This window comes from Lonchura striata, chromosome 3 (genome assembly GCF_046129695.1).
Source record: "Lonchura striata isolate bLonStr1 chromosome 3, bLonStr1.mat, whole genome shotgun sequence".
NCBI classification, from domain to species: domain Eukaryota; kingdom Metazoa; phylum Chordata; class Aves; order Passeriformes; family Estrildidae; genus Lonchura; species Lonchura striata.
The window spans coordinates 78,942,065-78,962,838 of NC_134605.1; the positions used below are offsets into that span (position 1 = coordinate 78,942,065).

At 36.6% G+C, this 20,774-nt stretch overlaps 1 protein-coding gene across 1 annotated transcript in view; it reads right to left on the minus strand.

Annotated features, from left to right (window-relative positions):
• ZNF292 (zinc finger protein 292) overlaps positions 1–20,774 on the minus strand; it is a 52,718-nt gene that overhangs the window by 12,775 nt on the left and 19,169 nt on the right. Inside the window, exons 2-7 of the mRNA XM_021545826.3 lie at positions 13,762–13,916; positions 13,202–13,280; positions 11,723–11,858; positions 4,725–4,927; positions 1,834–1,970; positions 535–676 (exon numbers count right to left, since the gene is read on the minus strand). Coding sequence (XP_021401501.2) covers positions 535–676; positions 1,834–1,970; positions 4,725–4,927; positions 11,723–11,858; positions 13,202–13,280; positions 13,762–13,916 — 852 coding nt within the window. The remainder of the gene's footprint in view (positions 1–534; positions 677–1,833; positions 1,971–4,724; positions 4,928–11,722; positions 11,859–13,201; positions 13,281–13,761; positions 13,917–20,774) is intronic.

The following is a 20,774-nucleotide window of genomic DNA, read 5'->3' on the forward strand; positions in this document are numbered from 1 at the left end:
TAGTTTGGTTTTTTTTTTTTTTTTTTTTTTTTGGGTGTAGTTTCTTCTTTTCTTCCCAATTTCCAGTAATTTTCCTTTTCTTGTATATTAACATACACCCTTCATTTCCTTTCCTCATAAACTAGTCCTTTCAATTTTCTGTAATTTTTGAAATATGGAAAATAATGGTGAAGAATGTTAGTGCCTGCTTACAGAAAGAGCTGCCTGCTTAGAGGACACAGGCAAACCTAGAGGCCATGACCTCACCTTTAGTACTTTCTTCATCTGAGTGTGGCATCCAGCTTTTCTGTTTAATCCCACTTTTTTTTTTTTTTTTTTTTTTTTGCAAAGGAACCATATGATTAATGATTCAAAATGTATCAATTTGTAATTTACCTGCAGATGAAAGGTGCTATGGCCTTTCCTAAAACCAATTAGGATTGCCCTGAAACTGATACTATACAGAAAGACGGGATGTCAAAGAAGTTTTCATAAATTTTCCTGATTACAGTTCCATTGAAAGTCCCAAAAATATTCTTTCAGGAGTATCCTTACCTCTGAATTAATTACTTTAATCAGGAAGAAAATGTGATAAACAGTCTTAGTTAACACAGAAAGTTGACGACATCTCTCTAGATACACTTGAATAGAAGGCTCTACCCTTTGCTGCAGTTTACTCCAGAAAAGAGTCAGTTCCCTAGAACAAGAGAACAATATTTCAGGGCCATCAATGCAACTACTAGTCTTATAACAAGAAATGCAAGGCTAAGAATAATTTCCATTTTGACTTTGGGAAAGGAAAAAGCCTGAAATTTATTTACACCTTGTCTTTTATTAAAATACCCACACTATTAAGTATCTAAATTTTAAAATTATGACAATTCCAGAAAGACAGTTCAGAATAAAATCTCTATTACCTACATAATTTACTCATTATGTGGCCTTGGAAAAAATAAATATCTTGCACAGTAGTTTACTATTCACACACTGGAACTGTATACTTCTGAACTCTTAGTAATTACTAACACCTACAGAAGATTGGCTTTCCTCTGTGGTAGATACACTTCTTCTAAAGCTACTCTTCTTAAAGAGCTGAATGCGACTGTGACTTAGCAAGAAATTAGCCCCCAAAGCCTAAGAGCATCACAGGATCTACATTATCTTATTTGTTCATTCCTCCTCGGGTGCAAAGAGCCAAGAGTACCTAGTACCTTGTGGAATGCTGTAACACCCAAAACTTTACCAGACTCTCTTAAAGCAAAATCCTGTATTAGCAGTTTTCTCCTGCTGCTGCACATAAAATAGAGATGCACAAAAAAAGCAAATTCTTCAAGAATTATACAAGTTTGCTAGTTAGCAAAAGGAAATTAAAACCCTAACAGCTCAAATATTTGCCAACAAAGACCAGTTACTTGTTCCCACATTAATGACAGCAAGCCCTAAACCATAAGTATCTTTGTCTAGCTTATTATTGTAGTTATAGTAATAGTAAAGAGCTTCTTCCTTTTTAATTTTGTTAGAAAAAGAAACACTGTTTTACTACAGGACACAAAGAACAGTACTTCCTCATTAAATGCTGACATAATGCTGACCATTGCCTGCAGTTATTAAATTTCTTATTTATACAAAAAAATTATTAACCAGCTATTGGTATTTGCCTCATCATACAGACACCCTTCAAATTCCTGTAATGGATGCTTGTCTTGCAAAATCCATTTCTTTTTTAGCTTTCCAAGAGTCTTATCTCCTTTCTGTTTAGCTCACAGATTTTATCAGCTAAAGAAAGTTAACTTATGGCTTATGTGTCTTCTCCTGACTAAGTTTTTGTTCTTAGAAAACAAGATTCAAACTCACCAGGCACAGTACATCTCCCCTTGCTGCAGCTGGCGAGACAGAAATGCTGCACATAGAATTAGAGCACTTTTTTCATCTCCATCAGATTCCAGGTTACAGATCATTTCTAGTGCATCTTTGCAATCTACTTCTGCTATCTAGAAGAGAAGAAAGAGAAGAACATGACTCAGAAGGTGGCTGTATTTTCAGACACACAGTCACATTAGCCTTTGCAAGACAATAATTCAGAACTTTAACAGTTGGATAGAGATGAGCTTGAAAGCAAATCAGTGTATTTTTAGACAATATCAAAACTCATTATGGCACCAGAAAAACTGTTCTATTAAAGTGAACAAACTTTCTTCTTAGACATGACTTATTTGTATCTAGTGCCCCAGTCACCTAAGAATTTTCAAGTATATTAATTATTCATATGTATCACATACATATGGTAATAGTGATATGAAGACATAACTTTAAATTGTAGCTTAACACAAAAAAGAAAATTACTTGCAATTCTAATCCAGTTTACTTGTCACTGATGTCGCTACTGCTTTAATACAATAAGCTGGGTGGTTAATGAATCTGAAGTTTAACGTGACTGTTGTAGTACTTTTTTAAAAAATCAAAGATATTAAGAAAAGAAAAGCTGTACAGTAAGAAGCAAGTCATCTGAATGCTGTTCTAGAAGAACACTACAGTCTGTACAATATAAATGATTTGTCAAGTACCAATTGAAGTACTAAGTTTTATGGCAAATCAAAGGAGAAATCACAGTTGTCCAGTACTACTAGACAGCTATATCAGTACTGAATCAGTGCACTTGCTGTAACAACTACTGTCTAATTTGATTCTCAGTAGACTGGTTTGATTACCTCAATTAGTGCATCTGGCAGGACATGCTGGTATTTATTCTTTGACACCAGCAGCTGAAGAATAGCTTAACTATGACAACGGCACTGTTGGAAGTCTCTCTTGAGAAATCACAAGACCACCCAAAGCAAGAAACAGAAGTGCTCACCCAAACACCCAGCTGGTCCGGCACTCTGGGTAAGGCAGCAGCACAGCTGGGTTGGGCACCACGGTATCCAGCAATCAAACTACAATTTTGAATAGTACAACTACTTATTTTCACACCTCTAAATTGACACTTTGTAAATATACTAATAGCCCTTCACTGAACGTCATTGGACATTTAATAACCTCAAAGTCATCCTCTAAAGAAAACTGCATTTCTTAATAAGGAACACTATAAATTTAATAGTAATTTAGACTGAAGATCTGATTTGCTCAGTGCCCCATCTCAGACAGGGACTATCAATGAAAAGCTTAGAGAAGAATATAGTGATCTGAACTTATAATAAGGGAACTTTCTTCATTAAAAGCTTTCCCAGCCTGTCACACTTCCTAAGGGACCCTGTTTCTAACAAAGGTTTGTAACATTAAGTTTGTCAGTCTAGCATTTCATGTACTGCAGGCTTGAATTCTTCACATTATTGAAGGAAACTATTAAACTAATCCATGCCAATAACTTGCTTAAATGTTACTATTCTGAACAGATATAAAAATTTCCACACTGATAATATGGTTTTTACTTTTTTTTTTTTACTATTTTCCTGCTGTTCTCACAATACAAAATGACTGTCCTTCTCAGTTTGTAAGTCCATCCTGACATGGTAAAGTTTATCTTCCTTCTCTTGGTGTAAGACATGATCTTTCCAAAATGGTTAGCAATATTGCAGTTAGCTGAGGCTGCTAATCTAAGCAACCCAAAGCTCAGAAATACCTGAATTAGGTTCTCTCTGATAACCCAGTACAAACTTATCTGTATGTTATGGCATTGAAAGAAACAAGGCTAACCCATTCCTTTCGTCCAGGGAATTCATGGTTCATTCACTGAACCAGCCCATTCTGTGTTAGAGCTGAGTAATGAAGGAAGCCTGTCTGCAGGGTCAGAAATTCCAAGTTCCATTGCGTGTCTCCAGCAAACAAAGGTAAGATTGCACAGCCCTGTCACAGCCCCTCCTAAGCTAGTTCTGACAGAGTCTGCAGCAGCCAGAGCTGGGAGGAGAGCAAGACTGATCCAATTCTACTGAGTATCTGAAGAACAAGCTCAGTGAGAAGCTGTCATCTTAGAATTTCATCTGTATCTAGGGCAGGAAAGTTTTCCAGCTCTATTCAGTGCATAACTCTTATCCCTTAACGTTCAATTGCAATATGCTTTAATATTTAAAAAAAAAAGATGACAGCAACAAAAAGACAGCAGAGACATTGGCATTCAAGAAAAGTGACATTTGCAGTTAGTTTTCCTTCAAGGAGGGAAAAGGCTCAGCTAAAACTTTGTAGTGGGATGAGAAATGAAGATGCCACCTGAAAGAATGCAAAAGAGCAAAGCTGTCATCTCTTCTCTGATTTCTGTATTTAAATTAGAAGGATTTTATATTACAAACCAGATCAAAGATCTGATTTTACCTTCAATTGCACCCAGGAATTTGGGTGAAGTTACATTTATTCTCTGAACTGCAAGCAGCATCTAAAGGACCCCATTCTATATACTAGGTATACACGAAAGGCAATATAGTTCGAGTAATAAGAGTGGGAAAATTATTAACTTCACTTTACTAAGGAGGTCTGAGGCAGATTTTTAAAATACTTCAAGTAAAATCAAACACAAAGTTGTGGCACAGCCAGAAAATGCCTATTAATGACCAAATAATACACTTCCATGAGTGTTTTCCATTGCTACTACTCAGTTTAAAAGTAACATGAATGAAAAAAATACCAAAAATAATTTAGATAATATTTTAAAAGAAAAACCTCTTCTATAGAACACTAGTATATGATTAGTGACACTACTATTATTAAAGAAATAAGTCCAAGAAAAAAAAAAAAAATCTGCATTATTTACTTACTTCTTCCATTAGCCTTTCATTTGGTGATCCTGAACAAAGACAGACCAGGTAGGTTTGCTTGAAATTGCCTTTCGCACTGATTTCTGGATGGTCAGAGCAGAGTTTTGCCAGGGCAGTAGCTTGTGCTAATTGCTTTGTTTTCATTAGGTGCTTAATACGCATATCCAGCAAGACAGGGCCTTCTGACACTAAAAATTCATTCACTTAAAAAAAAAAAAAAATCCAAAACATTATATGCATGTTACAGACTTAACAGACTGCATTTAGTTATCATGGTTGACCCCTACAATTTACACAAATCAAAACAGATATAAAAAATACAAAGCAAAGATAAAGGAAAAGCTTCTTGGTGAACTGCACTTCTTTATCATAAAGATTCCCTGTCACAGACCTTTATATACTTGCAGATTTTAATTCATTCTAATTTCTTGGCTAAACAGCTGCAACAAAACAAACTGAGAGACCATATAAATATTAAAATATTTAGATACCATTTAGTTATAGCTCTACAGAAAGACAACGCAAGCCACTACTCTCACATCCTTTGTACGCTTGTGCTATGCCTTTGCTAATGTTGTCTTTTAAAGATTTTGCTATTGAAGGATATATGTGACAAGTACAAAAGTTTCTGAACCCTTTTTTATTGGTGTGAAATGTTTCATACAGTCAAACACTTTATGGTTCTTCAACCAAAAAAGTTTCCTTATTTGAAAAAAAGAGGCATATCTTGTATACATTTGACTGTGCATAGTCTAAAACTCAAAAGAGATGGGTACTGAACAGGATTTTTCAAATATGCTCCCACAGAGCTAAACTCTGTCTACACTAACAAACTCTAAGTACCTCAGTTAGAAGGCATAAGAATTCTACAAAAAGGGGGAACACAGGTTAATGTTCCAAATCTTAGACATACACCTCTGGTCTCATCCCGGTCTTCAAGATCAAAATTGTTCCAGCTTTGAAGCATGACACTTATTACTACCTCTAGAAAATTTAAAGTCAATTATTAAAACTAGACAATTTTCTCTAATCCTTTTGACATCATCTCCTCCCTGTTTCAAGGTACATATATAATGCATAAAAAACCAACATGGTTTTCAAGTGCCCTCACTTTAATTTCATAACACATTCTCACATCTTTTAAAAACAGCAGACTTTTTCCACTGATTTTTGTTTCTTGTGTGAAAATCAGCACATTCATGATATACTTTCAGTATTAGGAGTAAAATCTTGATCATGTCTGAATAAGATTTCTTCCAGCCTTTGAATATTCCCAAAACCTTCTGGTCATCTGCAGTGCTCACTTTCTGACACATCTTGATAGGAATGTTCATCATATTCTTTTTAATTGCCTCATCCTGAATTTCACCTGAATCAGGTTGCCCATTCACTTAATTTATGTTTTCTTGACTTTTCAAATTCTGTTATGATTTGATGAAGTAAGTACTTTCAACATGTAAAAAATTAATTCTCTCTGTAATACTTGAACTATGAGAATACGAAACATGGTTTACTTAAAAAAAACCCCACCTCATTCTTTGCTTCTTCTCATACTATTTACTGTATGTATGTATTATTGTACGTATTTATATACTGTTCTTCCCATACTATTTATTATAATTTCTCCTTCTTCAAGCTGCTTATATAGAACATTGCTAGCATTATCGTCTTGAAATTGAAATCAGGTCAGCCGTTCTCTTTACCACTTTAGTGCACAAGGCTGTAATGCAGAAAATACTGCCTTTTCAAAAATCGGGCCTGTTAAACTCCGTCATTATCTTTCATGCACTTTCAGTTTTATGGTTGAATTATCATTTCAACCAAAGTCTCAGTTATTTTTCCATATCCTTGTACCCTGTTACAAATGATCAGCAATGGCTAACTGATGTGTAAGAATATTCAAATCAAATGAGCTCTTCTTTTCCCAGATTTGTATTTATGCAGGAACAAAGGAAAATCAGAGCACACCAACAGACAATGGGTAGACAGCAAATATTTTTTGTATTTATTAGAGGACATTCTAAGCAGCAGATAAATGTTCCTTTAATGTCATTACCAATGCATTATAAAAGATGTTCATACTCCTGCCAACCCACAAATGACCCTGTGACTAACCACATTCAATAGTTTAGCCTTGCTCTTCCTCTACCAGGTACCAATAATCCCTTCGCCCACAACATTTAGTCCTGGATAGTCTGCCTGGAATAACACTGGAACATTTTACCTTATTTCTGTAACAAGATACAGGAAGAATTTAGAATTTAAGATATATTGGTAACCCAAGATGTTTCACTCTGATTTATTACTATAATTGCTGCATTTAATATTGTAAACACTACTTTCTATCTGCTAGTTCTCAGTAATCCCTTCCTTTAGCATTTATTGCTTCAGCCAGCCTACCTTGCATAAGCATCAGCACATTTTCTGTTATCTTCTCAACAAGACACAGGAAGACCTCAGGGTTACCAGTTACATATTAGCTCTTAAACCTTTATTCTAATCCCAGTGATTATAACCATTATGTTTAACATCTAAAAGCTCATTCAAAACATGAATTTTAATACATTTGTTTTGTAACTGAATTAAAGCTGACATTTTAAGACAAAAATGAGTGCTGGGGTTACAGGACTAAGTTTATAGGGGGGAACAGTCTTAAAGATAAGATTTTGAAGATCCTGAGGTTTTGTTTATTTTTAAAATACTTGATAAATGTATTTTATTGTGCAATGTCAATTTCAGAAGTAATTGTGGACAAACTGCTAGCCTGCCATAACAACTGTAATTTATAAAAATGCTTTGAGACACAAGTGCTTTTCTAGAACAAATCACTTAACCTTTATGAGTGTAAACCCTGACATATTTAACGGGAACAATTATTGGAAAAAATATTAAATGTAATTTTTGTGCAATGCTCTATCATCTATTAAAATTCACAAACATGTCTGTGCCAGGCATGTGTAAAATTCATATAAAATTACAGAACATGAGGGAAAATAAAGATGTGCAGACAGCATCTGACAGGTGGTACTACAATCTACTAAGTCTAGCAAATTAACTTGGACAGATTGTGATCTAACCTTTTAGACAGTTTCCCTCTTATTCTGTTGAATTCCATAGCTGGCATATCAGGTCCTACTACCAAGTGATTCCCCGCCAAGTTCACAAGAAGGACTATGAACTTTTACTATGGGTATTGCTCACACCATATATGGGCTAAAGCAGAGAAAAACGTAATCCACAGATTAGCGGCATATGAGAGCAGGAATAAGCTCCAGGCACTAACAGGTTCTCTGTGGAAGACAGCCCAGATTAATGCCATGTTTTAGCTGACTACAACACTTAAAGAGGACAAAGAATATTTGCCTTACAAAGCACTCATAATCCTACTACCAGACCCCTCATCAGATGTAGTATAGGTACAGATTTATCCACCACCTTTATGTCTTATCAACCTTGCTTTATCCAGAGAGGATGAAGCCAGGAGGTGAATATACACATGGACAATCCATCTCCAAGAATTTCAGTTGCTAGTCAGGAAACTAATGTACTGGGTTTGACTGGGGCTGGGTTAATTTTCTTCACCGTGGCTGGTACAGGGCTGTGTTTTGATTTGTGCTGAACACAGTGATGATGATGTGAAGATGTTTTTATTATTGCTGGGCAGGGCTTACACAGAACCAAGGCCTTTTCTGATTTCTGCGCTGCCAGGCTGGGGAGGGCCCTGGGGGAGCTTGGGAGGAGACACAGCCCAGACAGTGACCCCAAGTGACCAAAGGGACATTCCAGACCATGGAACACCATGCTCGGTATATAAGGCAGGGAAAGAAGGAGGAAGGGGAGGACGTTTGCAGTGATGGTGTCTTCCTGAGTCACTGCTGGGTGTGATGGGGCCCTGCTCTCCTGGGGATGGCTGAACACCCGCCTGCCCATGGGAAGCAGTGAATTCATTCCTTGCTTTGCTTGTGTGCACGGCTTCTGCTTTCCCTATGAACTGTCTTTATCTCAGCTTGTGAGATTTCTACCTTTACCCTTCCTGTTCTCTCCCCAATGCTGCTGGTGGGGAAATGAAAGAGTGGCTGAGTGGGGCTTGGCTGGAGTGGAGCCACGACACCTCTTTAGTCATCTTCAAGTTTAGTCTACATGTGCATTCACACTATGGGTGACACTGAACTGACTTGATGCTTTCCATATCTACCAGGAGCTGGAACTCAGAATCCTTCATGCAAGCATCTCAGCACAATTCTGCTGAATGCAGCATCAATCCTGGATGCCTCTGGTGGTGGGACAGTGTCTGGAGAAAGGGTAAAAGAAGTTCCAGACAGCTGCTTTGAATATACCCAGGAAGAAAACATGTTTTTCTCCTCTCAAAACTGAAGCTGCTGGTACCCTTCAACTTCTGGTGACAGGTGCTCTCATTATTGAAAATAGATCCACATTGGTTGTTACATTCTGCCTGTTATCACCTTGACAATCTCTGGATAGTGATGATTATATCTGGATCCTCTTTTCAATGAGATATTCTTTAGATGCCTCCTTACTACATTTATATTTACGAAAAATTCAAGAACCTAACTCTTGGCATGCAGTTTTAAATCTCTAAGGATAATTAGAATTAGATACCAAAAAAGCAGCAGCAGCCTGGTTTTTGTAAGGTTATCAAAAATCCTTTTCCTCCAAACAGTTTCTCCCCTCCCACTCAGTATCAGCTGAGGAGATAATAATGACAGCTTAGAAGGATTATACCATCACTACAAAAAAATGGTAACCTCGAGGATGGAAAAGCAAGTTCATGCAAAAGAGCACAAGCCACACTGAGAGTGAGGATTGAAGTGCAGTGTTTTAACACTGCATAGGCGATGGCATAACCTTAAACACTTTGGTGTACTTCACCATTCAGTCTTTGGCACACTGAACAATAAGGTTGCACAGATAGCAACATGACTCCAGGAAACCTAATTTTCAGGTATTATTAATTCAGATCAGCTTCAATTCTAGATTAATATCAGTCCTGATCTCACATTAAGCTATCTGGTAGCTCAGGAGGAGGCCAGTATGAAGAAAGACCCACTATGTTGTGAGAAAATTAAGACATTACTAAGGTTTCCTTCCATAACCAATTAATGAAGTGGAGAAATGTAGAAAATTCCTTTCTCCAAATACAAGTGCTTCTTATCTATCATATGCAATCTTGAGGAAAAAAAAAAGTCATGCAGGTGAAACCTGAAGTAATAGTGGGTCCAGTCACCATGTAAATGCAATGCAATGTCTGATAGCAGTGCAGGACCTGTTCCCATGGGACTCTTAAAAGAAATTCCTTAAAGATGTTAAAAGTCAGCTCTCCTGAAGTCCTGGTCACAATCTTACTTACTGCCCTGTGACCTCCTTGTCCAATACTGAATTCATGATCAAGATCTTAAAAAGACTCAACTATAACGCAATTAAATTACTGTTACAATGGCTGCAGTGTGGTTGAGAGGAAGCTAGTAAATGAGTACTCTGGGATTCTGAGGACTACATACAAATCCAAAGTCTCTATTAGGTGTATAATAAGTAATTAAAAGAAGCAAAAAAATGCAATTTTGTGGAAAAGTATGCCCAACTTCTGAAAAAAAAACCAAAAATTGAGAATCATATTTTACATTTACCAGACTTATCCAAGGGAGCTTTGGTAATTTGAATAAAAGGAGCTACAACTTATTTTCTAACAGCACTAGAAGAAGTCTATCAAATCCCTAAAGATACCAAGCACTCTTGGCAGTAAAAAGAAGAGTCTTGTACAGATAAATTATCAGTTAATGGAAAAAGAAAAAAAAAAGCCCAAACAAACTCTCAGTGGGCTTCTGTAGGATCTGTACCAGGGACAGCCTATGTCCAACACTTTTATAAACATGTGGAAAAGGGCAAAGAACCATGATAAAATATGCTGACAAAAGTAGGGTAGTAAAAACATGCCAACAGTCCATAACACAGCATAACAGATAAAATTAAAATGTTGATAAAACCCCCACAATTATTTTCATGGAGGAAAAAAAAAAAGCCTAACTGTACATACAGGCATGACAGGGGAAAATCCTAGCACTTAAACAGGAACAAGTCCTCAAGAAAATGTCTTGTTTAGTTCTGATTTAAGAAAACATTGGTTCAATGCTCAGTCAGAAGCAAGGCTAATGTTATGAAAGGAATTTTATTATTATAAATTAAATATTACAAAAGGAATCCTGAAGAGAGCAGAAAATAATATTGACTGCTGAATAAACCTTTTGTTTCCCATACAATGAATGGGACAGCAAATTTGGAAGACATGTAAGACAGTACAGAAGAGATGAGATATGACAGCAGTCTATCGAATCAGGTCTTGTGATGCATTCATTAAAAGGATTGAGAATAGTTAACTTATTAATAGATAGAAAATATCATATGAAATAAGCAGGCACCAGGCTAAAAGGAGGCAGACACTAAGAGAACTACTTCACTTGATGTAAGAATTGTGCAACTTTGCCACAGATGATTATGTGTGATGCTTTATACAGATTCTAAAACCATTTAGGCAAAGAATCAACAAAAAACCTAAGATTTATTCACACAACTATAATGCTTCTGAATTGCAATCACCCAAACAAAAATAACATATCATAATGACATTCTCATTTAAAAATATATATGTAGTTTTTATTTTTTGGGTTTATGTAAATTAAATTTTGCATATTAGTATTGAACTTACCCCATCATAAATTAGCCTGTATGCAAACTCCCTTCACACGGCTTATAAAGCAAATGGCAAGATAATTTGAGGCGTGATTGTTTTATGCAAAATACCAACATTAAATTATTTGTATGTTACCATGAACATACTATCTTAATAGTTCAGAAAATGCTACAAGCATATTTATTAATATAGTTTATAAATTACCAGAAACTACATTGAACAAAAAACTTCCATCGATCATAATAATATTTCAGTATACCATAAAACTGAAGCAAGTAACTTTAAATTTTACCTTTATCTGGGTCCAACTGTTCCTGGGACAGAATACCACACAATACTGGGTTCTTCCACACTCCCTTCTCTTGTGTAAGTGTTGTTAAAATGTGCAGTTCCTGGCTGCCATTTTCCATCAAGTTTTTATGAGCCACCTGAATAATATATTTTACAAAACAAGGTATTGTTTAAAAAAGACATAAATAATGTCTTTCATATTCCTTTATACCTTATGTTATCAAATTAACGCCTTACCAGATAGAGAATTAAATGTATAACAAAACAATTTTAACATTCAGCCTATACAGGTTTTATTTCTGCCTCTGTTGCCTAAGATACAAGCTGAGAAACTAAAACAACTGAGTGTTTCAAACTCACCTTGAAATTTATTAACAGGGCTACTTCTGAAATTTCTAAAACGAAATTTTGAAATAGGCCTCTCTTTTAAAAATGGATGAGCAATTTCTCTAATCTACATACTGTTCTGGTACCCAGTGCCAAAACTTTATCTTCTCAAACTCTTCAGCAGCTCAATTTCTACCTGCTGAAGACACTGAAAAAAGTATTTTTATAATGGCTAAAGATTTTAGCTGTTAAGATCTCACTGCAAATATGATGAAACAGTCTGAAGTCTTAAGATCAATTAAAATATCTTCCACTGCACTTACATACTAGAATAAATTCTGTGAGCAGACATACACTTGGGAGCAAACTAAATACCTGCAAAAATCTGTGGCTTAAGTAGCAATGCTCAGCTTACACTGGTCCTTAAAAAAAAAAAACAAAACAAAACACTAAAACAACAGTAAATAGCTCATTTTTCTTTTAGTTTTCCAACTGCTCTCAAGGCTGCGGAACCCCTCAGCACCAAACACATCTCTTCAGAATTGGATTATATAAGGCAAGTGCTAGTCAAAATTCACTCTAAAACAATCAGCCTTTCATCTTCCTCTGCTACTTAGGCTGTGAATCCTGAGGTAACTCTATCTGGTCTTTTCATTATTATTCTTTTCTCTTTCCCACTTCCTTTCTTTTTTTTAAACTGTAGACTGGACCTCCCACTACATATTTCTGATAAATACAGAGAAGCACAACTTGTTCTAGCACTCTCCTTTAATGCAGTGCCCTAACCTTAACCAGCCAGTGGCCTGTGAGAGATCTAAAAACACTTCAGTATCAACTGTCTTTCATTCATAATTTTCAAATATACAACCATATATAGTAAAGAATTACTTATATGGTAATATTTAATTTCTAAGAGTGTTAATAGTCAACCATATTTTAAAATATGAATTTTCTTTCAATAGTCTTTAACTATTTTTTTCTCCACAGCTGCTCCATGCAGACAAATGATAGTACCTTCAGCAATTACTGCAGAGTACATAGGATTTCCAGATGAAGGCCTTGCTCCTTACAGACAGACTACATACTGAATATCCCTAGATTTCTAAACCATTCTGAAAAGCTCTTCAGTCTTTATTTTATGAACTAAACTCACCTGTACAAAAGCCTGAAATTCTTCCCATTTATTTTCAGGCAAGTCCAGAGGCAGACACAGTAGAAGTTCAATACAGCTTCTGGAAGTCAAAAATAAATATTATTTGAAGAAATTTTTGATGCTGAAATTGTATAACCAACAATTCTTTATTCTAATATCAAAATAGTTGTTTGAAACACCAGCCACAAAACAGTTTGCTTCCTTGAACACAAAGAAAAAGAGCTCATGAACACTTGGAGAAACTGTAAAAGCAAGTTCTCTAAAAGATACCATTAAAAAAAATCATCTTTGAATCCAACTCTGTAAAAGCCTGTGCAAATTGATGCATTTTCAGATAGTATGCAGATCAATAATAGCAAAGTGTTTCAAGCCAGGAATGTTGGCTGGTCCTAGGTCAGGAATCTTCTTGCCTCAATTCCAACAACCAGATATTCTCCCTTACATCTACCATGCATCTACCATGAGTAAGGTAGTGCTGAGAACTGGATTAAGAAAACATTTAGGCAATGAAAAGTTAATACCATACAGACTGGTTTTAGTAACCAAAAAATCATACTCACAGTGCTAAACGTTCAAGCACAAAGGCTACGTTTTCACACTCAGAGGTAAGGTAAGGTCGTGCTTTAACATAACTTCGGATAGCCACCGTGTACACCTCCAACAGAGGCAGAGGATCTTCTGATGTCTTCCACTTTTCTGCATATTCCAACAAAGTCTATTTAGGAAAAGGAAAAAACCAATCCAAAAATCAGGAACAAATATAAGTTTAAAATTATATATTTCTCATTAGCAGATCTCCTTAATATTAATTACATATTCTATAAGCATGCTTTTTTGCCTTCAAATTAACTGTTTCATTAACAACTGACACTTAAGACTCCATATACAATCATTCTCTGAACATATAAAAACATTATGACTGACACTTCCTTCCTGTGGTAACATCGTATGATTCATTTTACATTCCTATTTTCCAAATACAGAAGCCTGAAGACCATATCACAGTTAAAGGACTGAAAACCCATTTTTAGACATTCACCTCTACAGTTCAGCTTCTAAAGCAAGTAAATTTGAAAGTATTAGTCTTTATTTTAACTTTTCTACTTCCAGGAACAGTTTTACTTTTCCCATGCCTTGCCACCTTGAAGACACAGGTATCTTCAGGACATTGCTTTTTACATGGCTCTGAAAGGAATATGTTCTATTCATTTTAAAGATACCATATCTACGTCAAAAACTCATTAGTAAAAAAATTGTTTTCCTACTTGCCAGATGAATACCTACAAATACTGATTGTAAGCTAAAACTCATGAGAATGACGAAATAAACACCAGCAACCAAAGTGTAGAAGATTTCTGTTCATTTCAGTCAATGCCAGGGGACTCAGACACACATTTAGGCAGAGGATCCAGTCAACATTCCAACCACATCTCCCATGGATCTCTGCTATTATGCCTAGGGTAACATAATGGATTGCAAACTAATTCCTACACCATGGCAGGTTACAAGGAGTCTGTCATATTACAATGACCAATTTTGTTGTTTGCTTTTTGAGGGGCACAACACACAGAAAGCTGAGAGTGAGAGAGAGCAGTTTTGGCTGAAAGCAGGGCCATTATAAAATATTGTTTGGAGGAATATGTTCATGGAGCTATGTGTATCCTGAAGAACTGAGACTCTACAGCCTTTCTGGGCAATCTGTTTCTGAGTGTTTAGAATTCCATTTGTTAGGATTTTCCTCCACCCGTACCTAGAGAAGCAGTCTCACATGTTCTCAACACAGGGATTAATCCCATCAAACTGGTGCTTGCACAGCAGAGAGTGTAGCAAGTGCTCAGCCAGAGCACACTGGGGCTGCTCAGAAGAACAGCTGGGCTGCTGCCCCCAGAGCTGGTCCCAAGCTTCCTCGGTGCATAGGGCTACACTCCCTTCCCCCCACCCCCAGCTTTGTGCTCACCTTAGCCAAACTACATGTCAGTGCATTCCCCCTGGATACTGAGCTCCCTCCCAACAGTCTCTCTGACCTGTCTCTTACCTTGCTTGCTCCCATCAAATCACTATCATCCACAAAAGAGCTGAAGATGCTCTCTGTCCCCTTGTTCAGTTACTAATAAAGAAGAGAATATTTGCTCCAGCATTGAGCTTTGATAGGAAGCCACAAGTGCTGGCTCCCATCTGGGCTTTGTACTACTAAGTCTTTGGGACCCACACATCAGCCAGTGGACTGTTTCATAGTTTTGTTTATAAGAATACTACAGGAGATGATGATACTAGGACCTGCTGATGTCTGGCAGAAAAACATCTGTTGCTATTCCTTTGTCTGCAGAACCACCTACTTCATGGAAGGAAACCAGGTTTGTCAGCATGAAAGCATGTTAGAGAGCTCATTCTGTCAAGGACATTTATAAAAGTCATAGTTCTCCTTTATATTAAGGTCAACTGTAAGTAAACTAATTTTGACAACATTGTTTCAATTATGATAAGGTTTGTTCTGGTAAGGAAAAATGAGAGCCCTCTGAGCAACAAAGCTCTTCTGCTCCAGAGTCCCCCACATACCTGAATAAGAAACAGAACAAAGTGCTTCTCAACTCATTTAACATCAAATGTTGAAATTTTGTTTAATTTCTAACATATTAGTACAACTATCTGAAAGAAATTGCTATGTTTGGGATACAGTAAAACTCAAATGATAAAATGGAACTTGGTGCATGTTCATGAATTGGAGAGTAAGAAAACCAAACATTAACTATTGTGGAAATGCAAGCCATCATATTAAAAAACAAGACAAAACGAAACTAGGTTTATTCCTGTCTGCAGAGGAAGGAATCTGCAAAGCTAAGCTTAAGTTAAATTCAGCATTGTCTATGTTAGCTGTCTGTACTGAGTTAGCCAGAGGTACTACTAAGAACATACTTAAAATTCTTATATTTTGCAATATCCAAATAAATCCTCTCAATAAAGAATGTCAGCTATAATAAACTGAATCAGTACTCTGTTTCATGTGGTCATTTGCAATTACAATACCACCACCACATTATATATCACATTATATATTGCTATATATATTCACCAAAAAAAAAAAAAAAAAAAAAGACCCAAAGGTATCTCATTCAAGGATATAATAGGTAAGAAATAAGTTTTGGCAAAATGCTGCAATAAAGTCTGGTTTGGTTTTAAAGGAGATCTTACTACACAATCAATATGTAAAGAAGTTACATATTCTCTCTCCTGCAGCAGAAGATGCTTCTGAGCATCTAGTGCTTCCTACTGGAACCTTGAACCTGACTGGAATATCGTCTGTTTTACTTTAACACTCAATTTGATGCTCTCCTAAGAGCAGCCAAAAGCACCACAGATCATGGCAGAGAAATCAAGGAAGAGAAAAACAGAGATGAAGCAAATAAGAAAAACAGAGGAGGACTAGATAAACAAGATAACAATATTAGCAAACACTATTTCAGTACCACTTGGCAATTTTGCTCAATGCACTAGAATAATCAGATCAGAACAAAACAGTTGCTGTCAAAGAATCTTGAAAGAAACTCCAGCGAAAAGCCTCCTTTTGTCCTGATACTCTCATAACCAGAAGTACTGTGATTTCCATTACTGACTTATCACATGCAATATGTTTAAGGATGCTAGTGGCAAAACAGCAAAGCTGAACAAAAAAGAGCCCAGGAAAGTATACTTTACATTCTTCAGTTTTTGGATCTCGGAGCAGTGTTTTGGATAGAAAAGGCAATAACTTCTTCACCTTGTCCAGCTGATATAAAGTAGTCACATTAAAAGAGGGAATAGCATAACTTTAAGATTACGTTAATGCCACAGACCTGTAAAAGTAACCCTCTATCCTCAAACTGATGTTGTTTCTTGTGAAGAATTCACTAGAGCAATTAATACTCCACCTTTCATGGTACAGTACTTGCAGAAAACTTAAAATAAAAAGCATAGTGATATAATTCTTTTTCCTTAAGGAGTAAACATTTTCTTCTTTTAAGTGCTTTGGAATGACTTGCATTTTTGTACTGGAGAAAACACCATACAAGTGATTTTTGTTAAAAGAGTATTACAGCGTAACCAATTTCACACTTGCTTAGAAGACAATTCTCCCTGTAAAGGGAAAGTGTGAAAACAAGTTGCTGGTGAGACTGAATAAAAGAGGGTCAAACACAGTAATCTGAAATTCAGCATACCTTACTGCTCATATTGATTCATAGATATGCTGGGAAAATTACTTGCATTAGTCTGGAATGCTACTTAGCTCAGACAATTAGCTTTGTAATTGGCAATAAAGTGTTAAAACTAACACTGTCATACAAAATTACTTCCCTTTCTGATTAATTTGAAAAAATGTACTTCTCTTTTTAGACAAAATATATATTTTAAAAACCCCAAACCAAACCACAGCAATAACCAATCTCTCAAGTGGTAGTTAACATATAAGACCAAGGCAGTAACAGCATAATCTACCATTCAGTTTTACCCAGCTTTTATCCAGATTGTCCAAACTTGCTACAACTAGCCTATAAATAGCCAAATCTAGCTAAGTAACTGGTCAGTAAGGTGATATTTAGGAAATTGATCTATGAAGTTATGAATCCTGACTTTAATACTTGAAACACCATGTTATTAGTTGATGCAAATTTAATTTTTAATGTGGCCCACCTACTTTTACTCATCTCTTAAAAAGAGCACAGGAAAAAATAAGATTAATGTAAGCTTTGGTAAATGAAGGACATTTCCAACTTAGCTACCAAGCCACGACAACACATCCTGGAAGTGTCTCAAAGTGTTGAGGAAGCGGAGGAAGAAGGGATAAGAAAAAAGAAGGAGACAGGAAAATATAACTAAACAATTGGTCATCTAAGAAGTGTGACTGAAGAGTACCAAGAATATTTTCACCTGCCATTGCAAATATGAGAACCTAAGGAAGAAAGTGACAGACTCAGTAGAGAGACACTGATTCATAACATGACAAGTGACCACTGAGACCTGTAATAACAAGATCAGGAGATCCCAAGTTTCATAGTAGGTGGTCAGCAAGCTAAAGAACCACTAGCTAGGCAGTATCACCATCCAATCTGCACATGGGGAGATAGCGAAAACTGCTGACCCATTATGACAGAACCAATAGGAATTCTCCCAGACAAGTAAGAACTTGCAGAAATACCGTGTAGTCATTAATACCGGAAATCTGCATGAGAGAAGAATTATAAAAGCACTGGCAGAAACAATGACAGTTCAATGAAGAACACTACAATCCACATTCAGATTATTAAGAATAAATTGAAGCAAATAATCTCATTTTTAAGATATGAAGTTCATTAGCAGTTAGTCAAAATAGATGTAATCAACAGATTAGCAAATTCTGAGAATACACCATCTAACAAAAAGTATTCAGAGTGTTGGTGACCTGTTACTACCATCTTTTAAAAGTGGCAAATGCACTGTAAAAACAACAAAGTTTGCACTATAACATAGCAGCACTAATTTCAGCATTAAATAGTGCTATTTTTATCTCATATATCTAGATCAGCCACTTCCAAGCCATTACATGAACTATATTAAGGATTTACACCCACCACACCCTTCAAAAACATTCTTTAGTACGACAGATTTCCTTGTCTGGATGTCTCTAGACTATACAGCACTGCCATTATACAAAGAAAATCAAATTCATTCTGCTTTACTTAATGAATCAGTGTTGTGCTCTGCTTACAACCATAAAAAGAAAGAATTTTACCCCCAGCCCTGGGCCTCATTAAGTTATTTATCTCCCTAGTTGGGACATGCTTGTTAATCAAGCCAAGTACTGTATTCCAAGCACAGCAGCAAAAGTTTTGTTCCTCTTTGAGACTGAAGCAGGCATTTTATTTTAGCAGCAGCTTACGCAGTAAAGAATCCTCTAAAAGTGGAATAATCTTGACCTGTACAATAAAAAAATACACTATACCAGTGATTTAAACTGCAGAAAATGTATAACCACAGGTAAGATTCAGACAATTTTCAATCTTTATCAGAACCCTTACAAGACTGTTGCTGTAGCAACCCACCCACCAGAGGATGCTTTTATCGAACAATCTTTGCAAAAACTAGCCCTACAACACCAAAGCAGTGGTAAAATATGTTTCATATTAAAAGGCAGCATTATTTACTGTTACCAGGAGTTACACGTGTATGGTCCAAACCTACATGTTTCTTCAGCTCTGAAGAACAGATTTTTAGCCTGAACATACCTAGATATGGGTAAGCTTACTTAAATTTATGTAAGGACATGCCTGGGACTGTCATTTTTGTTCCCTACTACACCCAAAGGACTAAGAGGCTGGGAAAGTGACAGACAGTGGCCACACAGATAAGCTGCACCTCTCAAGCAAGTGCAGTAAGTAGCAAACCCTTTATTACAGTGACTTTCTTCAAGCAACATCCACACAGGAGAAAGTCCAAACAACAAGCTCGACACAACTGTATTGTGTGGAGATGAGTCTTACAGAGCTGCACACAAAGAGTGGCTGAAGGAACTCCCTCCATGAAATAAACTCCACGGTGGCAGAGGTAGCAAAGCAGTGACAGAGTTCCGTACACACAGGCAGGTGCAGGAGCTACAGCACTTCTCAGTGAGATCACTCTGCCACTTGCTATTCCCATGGAGCACTCCCACAGAGGCAGGGTTCCCCTTGTACCTGCCAACAACCAACTGATGCAAAAAAGCAGCTGCTTTCAGAGAAATCACTAATGCCCTGATTCAAGAGAACAGGTCAAGCTTTATTCAAAATTAGTGAAGAATAGCTACAGTTCTGCTATCATGAACAGAAATTTCAAAGGAAAGTGAAGGTTCCAGTCAAGAAAGGGTAACTGAAGAAAACCAGTGAAGCAAGTCTCCCATATAAACCATGCACATGATTGAGAATATTTTTCTTGACTTAAGATTCTCCTCTGTAAATGTGACAGGTATGTTCTAATAACCAGTCACAGCTTGTGCCACTAGATGATGGATCATGAGGAAATGAAAATGATTTGGAGATTCCGAGTTTCGTATCATACAGAGGAAGATGCAGAGAGATGCCATACACTGTAATGAGCCTGACAGCATAACCACTTGAATCAAATTAAGTTCCACTGACTGCTCTGGACTGGTTTAGAACTGGATGCTTAGGATTAAAGGGACTGAAAGGAAGAAGACATATAGCATAGTTTGATCCAGAGTAAGTGTCCCTGAGGGCTTCATCTTGGGACCAGTGCTTATCAATATCTTCATCCATGACCCAGAAACTGAGATCAAGTGTACCCTCAGCAATTTTGCAGATGATACAAAGCTGAATGGTGTAGTTAACACAAGAGAAGAAAGGGATTCTATCCAGAGTGACTTGGACAAGCTTGAGAACTGTGTCTACAAGAACATAATGAAGTTCAACAAGTCCAAGTACAAGGTGCTGCCCATGGGTCAGGGTAACCAGATGCGAGTACAAACTGTGAGAACTCATTGAGATTAGCCCTGAGGAAAAGGACTGTTGTTCTCATGGATAAAAAGCTGAACATAAGCCAACAAGCTGTGCTCACAGCCCAGGGAGCC